Source organism: Scyliorhinus torazame, chromosome 11, assembly GCF_047496885.1.
Source record: "Scyliorhinus torazame isolate Kashiwa2021f chromosome 11, sScyTor2.1, whole genome shotgun sequence".
Lineage (NCBI taxonomy): Eukaryota > Metazoa > Chordata > Chondrichthyes > Carcharhiniformes > Scyliorhinidae > Scyliorhinus > Scyliorhinus torazame.
The window spans coordinates 132,972,638-132,983,193 of NC_092717.1; the positions used below are offsets into that span (position 1 = coordinate 132,972,638).

A 10,556-nucleotide genomic window follows, 5' to 3' on the forward strand; every position below is an offset into this window, starting at 1 on the left:
GTCGTGTTCTCCCTCTCCACCTGCCCGTTTCCCCGTGGGTTATAACTGGTCGTTCTGCTCGAGGCGATGCCTTTGCTGGGCAGATACTGACGCAGTTCATCGCTCATGAACGATGTACCCCGGTCGCTGTGGATAGAAGCAGGGAAACCGAACAGGGTGAAGATGCTGTGCAGTGCCTTAATCACCGTGGCTGAGGTCATGTCGGTGCAGGGAATGGCGAATGGGAAACGGGAGAACTCATCGATCACGGTGAGGAAATAGGCATAACGGTTGGTGGATGGGAGGGGCCCCTTTGAAGCCTACTTGTGACAATAAGTGATTTTCATTTCATTTCATTTCATTTCATATTGTGCAGGCCAATGCCTGCTACCATGGCAGCTATCATGATGCCTTCTTCACCCTGTGTTTGCCTGCTGTATCATATGCATTTGATCACAGTGTGGAATAAAGGTTAATGCAAAAATATTCCAAAACAAATCTATAAAGCAGCCACACAATGCTGCATACAAATGTCAAATAATATTGTACGCATGCTTTCCACGTGTGGTTTGTGAAGGCATTGGCCATCACAATATGCAGAGTAGATGGACATAAAGAGACCTTCCTGTTGTGGTACATCTTAAATTCCTTTAGTGCCTGTCTGCCTTTGCCTCCCCTGATGCTCTAACATAGTGTTATTCTAGTTACAGCATGGCTGTCTGGTGAAAGGTTATTGTCTTTCAATGGGTGAGGCTGCACATGGTCTGAGGATGACCTCGAGCAGTACTGGCCTTTGGAGGCCCAGCCCAGCCTCACTGCACCATCCAGCATGGGCAGGCACAGTCTGGGCTGGCTGAGAAACCACAACAAGGGCACTGGCAGAGTAGCAGTGATGAGAGGACGGATGTTGCCATCCAAAGAGAGGACAGTAGGTTTGTGCTTCACAAAGTCACTGACCCTCCCTGGAGTGGCATCTCAGCCATCTTAGTAATCTGATGGAGGGCCCGTACAATCCTCTTTGTGGTATCTGCAGCCCTGAAAGCAGCAGTTTGTGTAGCAGCGAGCTCATCTGTCAGCTGAGCAGTCAGAGCCGGTGTAAAAGCAAACTAACCTTTTATTGCAGAAGTCTGAGATTCCACTGCAGCATCAAAGTTCTAGGTGGTTGGCTGCTGCAATGGAAGCTGGAACAGCAGACATTAGACTCTGTATCATGGTTCAGTTTGCAAGTGAGCTCACAGGTTATGACTTCCAGAGTGGAAAGGGTGGACCCCAAGCTTTGCCAAAGCCTTGTGCAAAGTTAATGCCGGAATCCTCTGCTTCTTCACTTTGGAAGCAGACTTTCTGTTATACCAGCCAATGAAGCAAATGTTAAATTTTGCATATCCATCAGTCTTCTTTAGTTGACCACTCCATCACCCATCTGAGTCCTCAGCAACACAACGCACGTGGGATCTCACCCAACAACACTTCCTGGTTCTTTCCCCCCCCCCACCCCCCCCCCCCCCCCCCCTTTGCTAGCTGTAGCCTACTTGTGTCTGGTGTCTCATTCTCTGCAGATGCTGCCGTACATTATCTTCCAAAGTACGTGCAATGTCAGTAACTGCGCTGTTGGCTCTGAATGTTGGAGCAGATGAGAAAGTTTCTTCTTCATCGGTGTCCTTCTGCTCTTTCATCTCTTTATCTTCCACCACTGCCTGACCAGGTGGCGGTTCTGGTGCACCTGGAAGGATAAAGTCACAAAGATTGGGTTGTGATGAGGAAAGAAGGGGAAAGAAATAGGTGCATGTTTACACCATCTGAAGCTTGTAAATCAGAAGAGGTTGTGGGATGAGGTGCATGTGGAATGTGATGAGAAGGATTAGGTATGAATTTACCATAATTTTCAATAGATTCAGCTATGCAGGCATGCTTGCCCCCCCCCCCCCCCTCAGTGTTAGTGAGTGTGATGTAAGTATTTTGGTGATGTGACTATAATCATGTGCTTGATATCAAGGCAACATTGACCAAGTATGGCATCAAAGAGCCCTAGTAAAATTGGAGTTAATGGGAATCAGGGGGAAAACTCTCCATTGGTTGGTGTTGTACGTACCTGGCATAAAAGAAGATGATTGTAGTTGTTGGAGATCAGTCATCTCAGCCCAAGGAAATCACTGTTGGAGTTTCTCAGGTTGTATCCTAGGCCCAACCACCTTCAGCTGCTTCATCAAAGACCTTCCCTCAATCAATACATCAGAAGGAGGGATGTTCACTAATGATTGCACAATGTTCAGTACTATTTGTAACTCCTCAGATACTGAAGAGGTTTGTGTCCATTTGGAACAAGCCTGGACAACATCCAGGCTTGGGCTGAAAAGTGGCAAGTAACATTAGGGCCACAAAGTTCCAGCAATAACCATCTCCAACAAAGGAGTATCTAACCATCACCCTTTGACATTCAATAACATTACCATTGCTCATTCCCCTACTATCAACATGCCGGGGTTTATCACTGACCAGAAACTGAACTGGACTAGCCATATAAATACAGTGGCTATAAGAGCAGATCAGAGGCTGAGAATTATGCAGCGAGTAGCTCACCTCCTGACTCCCCAAAGCCTGACCACCATCTATAAGGCACAAGTAAAGAGTGTGATGAAATACTCTCCACTTGCTTGGCTGAGCACAGCTCCAGCTACACACAACATGCTCAACACTATTCAGAACAAAGTGTGCTTGATTGGCACCCCTTCACCAACTTCAACAGTAGCTCTCTCCACCACTGACAGACAGTGGCATCAGTGTGTACCACCTAGAAGATGCACTGCAGTAACTCATCCATGTTATTTCGCTACTGCATTCCAAACCATGACCTCTACCACCTAGAAGGACAATGACAGCAGATGCATGGGAATACTATCACCTGCAAGTTATGCTGCAAGCCACACATCGTTCTGATTTGGAACCAATTTGCCATTCCTTCAATGAATATCCTGGAACTCCCTTCCTAACAGCACTGTGGATGTATCTACATTGCATGGACTGCAACAGTTAAAGGAGGCAGCTCATTACGACCTTCACAAGGGCAATTAGGGATGGGCAATAAATTCTGGTCGAGCCAGCAATGCCCACATCCCATGAAAGAAATTTTTAAAAGGTTGAATAGCTGAGGGTGCATGTGAGCTGTGAGATGCGTTTGCAGCGTGCTATATGTGTGAAGGTAAGGTGATGTTGTGAATGTGAGTCATGATTGATAAAAATTGTGTATGTAGATGATGGGAGTGTGGTATGTTGAAAAATGTGTGAGGTTGATGGTGCAGTTGGTAGGATATGACATTTGACCATGTATTGACGGTCTTTTGAAATCATTGAAAATATTTTGTGATACTCCATCTGAGTAATTTGGGCTAGATTCCCAGCATTGACTGTCATGGCTATCAAACCCTATTGCCTTTGGAAAGGATGTCTGGCCACCTGTGGATAGTGGAGCAAGGAGTCTAGTGCTGAATTAGAGAATCCATAAACATGCTCTCCCTTAGTGAGGTTAGAAAAACAGCTGCTCCTCAAGAGGTAACGGATCCCCTAGAAATATATAAATAAACAACCTTAATCTTCCCTTTGAAATGCCTCAACCTGCCAATCTAAAAGCTTGTAAAAAGGCAATGGTCCATGAAATTGAATGTAAACAATGCAGTTCAAAGCTTATAGGCTTCTGGCATACAAACAGGCTCGGAAAAGAAGGGCAATGAAATTGACAGTGCAAAAAAAATTTGAAAGGTTTCCACCACAATAAAGGAATACTTATACCTTCATCTCACTGATCTTTGAACTCGGTATGCTGACAGACAGTTCAAAGATTCAGTTTCAGGCTACAAATGGAAGGATTTTCATTTTATTGTCAGAGAACTTTAATTTTGAGGTACTGACAGACAGTTTAAAGTATTCAAAGACTGCAGGTGGGAAGATCAGCCAAATGACCCAATCCGTGAAGGCTGAAGGGAGCGACTGGGGGGGTGGTGTGGGAGTGATGAGATGGGGGTGGGGGGGGGCTGAATTAGGGAAGGGGGACTGAGGGGGGCTGAGGGGTGGGGAGCTGAGGGAGGAATTTGAGGGGGGGGAACTGAAGGGGGGAATTGAGAAGGGACCCATTGCCAGCGATTAGGCTGGGGCCGTAGCAGTATTCTGAGATTAGGTTGCCCTTTTTAAAGAGCACCCCGATCTCTGGAGAGTGGGATATGTCAGAAAGATTAGGTCGTGCGTCTCTTGGGTCCAACATGAACCCCAATGTACCATTGAATGGCAAGAAACCCTGATCCTGGGTATAAAAATTCTATGCCATTGATGAGCACATCGGTTTCACTCCTAGCGCCAGCAGGAATAACTCTGGATATTCCGCAGGCGGGAGCACCTAGCCTCCAATTGTGAGAATCATGCCAACAGTCTCAGTGTGTTCACCCTCACCACTGTGAAAGATCCATAAATCAATAGAATCCCAACAGTGCAGAAGGAGGTATTTGGCCCATTGGGTCTGCACCGGCCTTCCAAAAGAGCGCCATACCTAAACACACTTCCCCTGCCATAACCCCACCTAACCTGCACATCTTTGGACTGTGGGAGGAAACTGGAGCACCCGGAGGAAACCCACACAGACATGGGGAGGATGTACAAACCTCCACACAGCCAGTCATCCAAGATCGGAGCTGAACCCGAGTCCATGGTGCTGTAGGCAGCAGTGCTAACCACTGGGGTACCATTCCGCCCTGAATGGGTAAGAGTGCCTGTGGGCATGTGGGTGAAAGTGAACCTTGGGATTGGGTGCAACCCAGACAAAAACTCTCCCCTTAGCACTCATCCACTCTCTCTCTCTCCCTCACACACACGCACTGACTCCCCATCTCTCTCATACACACACATTCACCTTCCTTGAAACACACACATACCTGCCGTCTCTCTCTCTCTCTCTCTCTCTCCCCCTCCCCGTCTCACACATATACTCACCCCTCTCTTTCTGCCTCACACTCAACCACCCTCTCTCTCACAGACACACACTAACACCCTCTCCCACACACACTAACACCCTCTCCCTCACACACCAACTTACCCTCTTTTTCTCACACACACTTGCCCTCTCTTTTTTTCACATTTACTCACTCACTCCCTCCCTCACTCACTCACACACACACACTCACCCCCTCTCTTTCTCTCTTACTCACATTCAACCCCTCTCTCGCACACACATTCAGACACTCACCTGCACATTCATACCTCTCTCTTTCTCTCTCATACACACTCAACCCCTCTCTCATATACATTCACTCTCTCCCTCACACCCACTCAACGCCTCGCTCTCTCACTGACGCACACCCATGCCCTCTCGCTCACAGACATACACTCAAACTCTCTCTCACACACACACTCACCCATGTTTTCTCTCACAGTCACACTCACCCCCTCTCACAGACAGACAGGCACTCAACCTCTCTCTCTCACACACACTCACCCAACCTCTCTCTCTCTGTCTCTCTCTCGCTCACACACACACACACTTATCCCCCTCACACACAAATTCAGCCTCTCGTTCCCTCTCCCTCTCACATGCTGGTTGGGACTGGTTTAGCTCACTGGGCTATATCGCTGGCTTTTAAAGCAGACCAAGGCAGGCCAGCAGCACGGTTCAATTCCCGTACCAGCCTCCCCGAACAGGCGCTGGAATGTGGCGACTAGGGGCTTTTCACAGTAACTTAATTGAAGCCAACTCGTGACAATAAGCGATTTTCATTTTCATTTCTCATTTCATGCCCTCCAACAGAGATTCACTCCCTCTCTGACTCCCACACACACTCACTTCCACAAACATTGCTCACTCTTTCCCCTGGCCCCACTCCCAGCACACAGTTTCTGTGGGCCCAAACTTCCTGCCGCTAGTGTCCACTGTTTTTCCAATCACTGATTGTTTCTCCCCCTCGTTTGTTCCTACAAGACTCACTAGTGAGCCTCTCAGCAGAAATGTGGGGGAGAAACAGTCTGTGATTGCAGGAACTTCTACTTGCACAATTTTCCATTCCAACTTACTTGTTTGATCGGCATTTCCAAAACTGCCGCATAGAAGAGCTTTGCGGGCACATACGACCATACAATGGATAAGCCTGTTCTAAGAGGCACTAGCCTCACATGAATATGGGCCTCCAGCATGCTTGCCGCTGAGTGGCAAATTGCAAATTAGTAAGCAGCAGAAATATGGCCTACCGCCTGCATCAGAAACAACGATTGGGGGTTATTTCCTGCTTTGCAGTCCCTGCACGTGTTGTTGGGGCTGTCCAATTTTGCATCCATTATCATCTTACTGCCTCCAATTAGAATAACATGCTACTGATGGCCAATTTAGTAGATGGGCATTTAATAAAGCCTTTACTAGTGTCACAAGTAGGCTTACATTAACACTGCTTTGAAGTTACCGTGCAAATCCCCTAGTCGCCTCACTCTGGCGCCTGTTCGGGTACACTGAGGGAGAATTCAGAATGTCCAATTCACCTAACGGGCATGTCTTTCGGGGCTTGTGGGAGGAAACCGGAGCATCCGGAGGAAACCCATGCAGACATGGGGAGAATGGGCAGACTCCGCAAAGACAGTGACCCAAGCCGGGAATCAAACCTTTGTCCCTGGCGCTGTGAAGCAATAGTGCTAACCACTGTGCTACTGTGCCGCCCATTCACACACTATCCCTCTGTCAGTTAATTTAATGAAAGTCTTGGATGAAGCAGAGTTGGAGCGGGCTTATGTGCAGCAGAAACCAGATGGGTTTTTCTGACAATGGCTTCATGCTCATCAATAGACTTTTAATTCCAGATTTTTATTGAATTCTTATTTCACCATCTGCCATGGCAGGATTCAAACCCGGGTTCCCAGAACATGAACCTGGGTCTCTGGATTGCTAGTCCAGTGACAATGCCACAGCGCCATCAATATCTCCCAGATCCTGTTTGTCTCTGGTTGCCCAGGGCTGCTCTATGGGTTGGCACAGTGCCAGAGCTAGCAGATTTTGTGCTCCATATCAGAATAGTTTGGTTGGAAAACAATAAGGAAGGAAGTGAACACGAAGAGAATTATCATTACTCCAGGTTCCGAAGGCTTATAGGTTGAATGGCATCCAAATTGCTTTCCAAAAATCTATTGGACAATGTGAAAGGTCTAAGGGGAGATGATGGGAAGACATGAAAAGAATCAAAGAACTGGCAAGTATTGGAGATAATGAAAATACACGGGAGAGACAATCTCAGGGTAAAATAGAATTGCAGCATGTCTGAAATAAAAAGAAAATATTGGCAAAATATAGTGGATACCGCAATGTCCAAATTCATCCCCAGTGGATTTCCACTTGAAATGAAAAATGAATGAAAATCGCTTATTGTCACAAGTAGGCTTCAAATGAAGTTACTGTGAAAAGCCCTTAGTCGCCACATTCCAGCCCCTGTTCGGGGAGGCTGGTACAGGAATTGAACCGTGCTGCTGGCCTACCTTGGTCTGCTTTCAAAGCCAGCGAATTAGCCCTGTGCTAAACAGCCCCTATCTTGCGTTTTAGACCTTAGTTAAACTGTAACATCTCAATGCTACATGCAGGAAAATGAGTTGCAATAAATGTATGTGCAGCTTATAGGTTAAAAATATATATACAGTAAATAAATTATTTCTTTAGCTCAGAACCTGTTGCATTTTAGTTTCTAAATGTTAATTTCAATTTTCTTACAGACCCAGATTATTGAAGGTGGAAACGCGATTTGCCTAGGAAGTGCCTTGAGAATTTTCCCAAGATGGATCCAAATTATAGCTCATATTCTTTTGGTTTACAGCATTGTTTGTTTTAATTAATTAATGCTTTTTATTTTCGTATGTGTGTGAAAACATTCCACTTTTTGTGTTAATTAAACATATCTTTGATTTATAATATTATCTTAGAATTCAAACAGACCAATTATTTATTGAAATACTTTGTATATAATGATCTGCACTGATGAACTATTGTAAACAGAAAATCTCTGTTGTATGAAGCAGTAGCCTTTATAGATTCTCATTTTATTGTCGTGACTTCTAAAACAATGCGAGCAGTGGACCAAAGCAGTGAAGTTCCAATATCAGCAGTTCTGTTATTTAACAGAAGTGCCAAACAAATAGTAGTGCTCTAATCAAAAGGCTGCAAGGTAAGGATGGTACTTTTGAAGGTATAGATCATTGTTCTGTAATTTCTAGTGTAAGAAAGAGACCCAAGTGATTCCCAAAGCTTATGGAGGTCAACTGAAATGAAGGTACAGTAGTCAGCGCAGCAAAAGTTCACTGGATGAAGACTTGTTCACTTTACAATTTCCCCAGCTAGTGCGAAGGGATTGTCCCTTTTCAGTGACATGTCTTCTTGCTGCTGATTGAGAGCACTCTGCACTACAGGTATTCAGTGTTTGATTATTGTATTCGCAAATTTGAAGATTTTTTATAATTTGAAATGGGCCAATATGATGTGGTGATTATTTAACAATGACATGTGTGGCTGTATTGTACCTCTACAATATTGCTTAGACTTGTTTTCATTATTTGCACTGATCTTGAATGCAATGCAATTCACCTTCCTTAGGGGCTGTAAAATGAACATTATTCCTGACTCATTATTCCCAAATATTGGTTTGATAATTTAGTTCTGAAGTTCTGTTACAATGTACTGCACATTGAAATATTAGGCTCAAACTATACCATGCTTTGAAGTAGTACCTTGTAGTTATTATCAATTACCATAGGTACTGGCACTTATGTAAAATGTTGCAAATGATGTAGGTAATCCAAAAGACTGGAACACTACAGAGCAGTTTATGGAATAAATTATAATAATAATGAATAATGCTTTCTGGTATTCTGTATTTATGGCAAGTCTTTTATAGAGAGCTTGGGTCTGGACTGTGCTCTTATTGTGGTGAAAGAAAGTGTTACAAAGCTTCACTTCGAAGGTTTGATATCAACTTCGAGTTGGATGGGGGGGAATTTCTATCCTGGACTCAAGCTGATGATTGCACATGGCACGACCAAATCACAATCACAGAATCAAAGAATTGTTAAAGCACACAAGGAGGCCATTCAGTCCATTGTGTATGCACTGGCTCTCCACATGAATAATTTACCTCATGTCACTCCCTTGCCTTCGCGCTGTAACCCTGTACACCTTCCTTTTCAGATAAGTCTAATTCAATTCCCTTTTGAGCGCCTCAAGTGAACATGCCTCCACCACGCTCTTGGAGTGTATTCCAGATATTAACCTCTCCCTGTGAGGAAATGTTTTTTCTTCTATCATATTTGCAATTTTGCCAATTATTCTTATTCTGTGCCCTCCCGTTCTCGATCCTTTCACAAGCTAAAACAATTTCTCCCAAACTATTCTGCCCTGACCACTGATAGCTTCAAATACCTTTATCAAATCTCTTCTCAACTTTCTCCAAGGTTAACCGCCCCAAGTTCTCTAATCTATCTTTGTAACTGAAGTTCCTCATTCCTCGAAATATTCTCGTGAATCTTTTCCGCACTCTCTCCATTGTCTTCTATCCTTCCCAAAGTGTGGTGCATAGAACTGAATGCAATACTCCAACTGAGGTTGAACTGGTGTCTTATAAAAGTTCAATATTACCTCCTTGCTCTATGCCCCTATTAACAAAGCCTACGGTATTACATGCTTCATTAATTGTGCTCTCAACCATTTCTGCCACCTTTAATGACTGAGGTACATAAACACGCGGCTCCCTCTGCCCTGCACTTTAGAATTGTACCCTTTGTTTTTCCATGGTTCTTCCTAGCAACATGAATCACCTCATGATTCTCTACATTGAACTTCATCGGCCACCTTCCGGCCCATTCCACCAACTTGCCTTTGCCCTTTTTGAAGTTCTATCCTATCAATTTCACAGGTCATAATGTTTGTAACGTCTGTAGTGGGTAAAGTCTTGGAGGGGATTATAAGAGACAAGATTTATAATCATCTAGATAGGAATAATATGATCAGGGATAGTCAGCATGGCTTTGTGAAGGGTAGGTCATGCCTCACAAACCTTATTGAGTTCTTTGAGAAGGTGACTGAACAGGTAGACGAGGGTCGAGCAGTTGATGTGGTGTATATGGATTTCAGCAAAGCGTTTGATAAGGTTCCCCACGGTAGGCTATTGCAAAAAATACGGAGGCTGAGGATTGAGGGTGATTTAGAGATGTGGATCAGAAATTGGCTAGCTGAAAGAAGACAGAGGGTGGTGGTTGATGGGAAATGTTCAGAATGGAGTACAGTCACAAGTGGAGTACCACAAGGATCTGTTCTGGGGCCGTTGCTGTTTGTCATTTTTATCAATGACCTAGAGGAAGGCGCAGAAGGGTGGGTGAGTAAATTTGCAGACGATACTAAAGTCGGTGGTGTTGTCGATAATGTGGAAGGATGTAGCAGGTTACAGAGGGATATAGATAAGCTGCAGAGCTGGGCTGAGAGGTGGCAAATGGAGTTTAATGTAGAGAAGTGTGAGGTGATTCACTTTGGAAGGAATAACAGGAATGCGGAATATTTGGCTGATGGTAAAGTTCTTGAAAGT

At 44.7% G+C, this 10,556-nt stretch overlaps 1 protein-coding gene across 2 annotated transcripts in view; it reads left to right on the forward strand.

Moving 5' to 3' along the window:
• Window positions 1-8,836, forward strand: part of alkal1 (ALK and LTK ligand 1) — a 77,949-nt gene extending 69,113 nt beyond the window's left edge. For both annotated transcript variants that reach the window (XM_072467781.1, XM_072467780.1), the window contains one exon: window positions 7,702-8,836. In XM_072467781.1, the coding sequence (XP_072323882.1) occupies window positions 7,702-7,715 (14 nt within the window). In that variant the 3' untranslated portion in view covers window positions 7,716-8,836. The remainder of the gene's footprint in view (window positions 1-7,701) is intronic.
• Window positions 8,837-10,556: the final 1,720 nt, after the last annotated feature.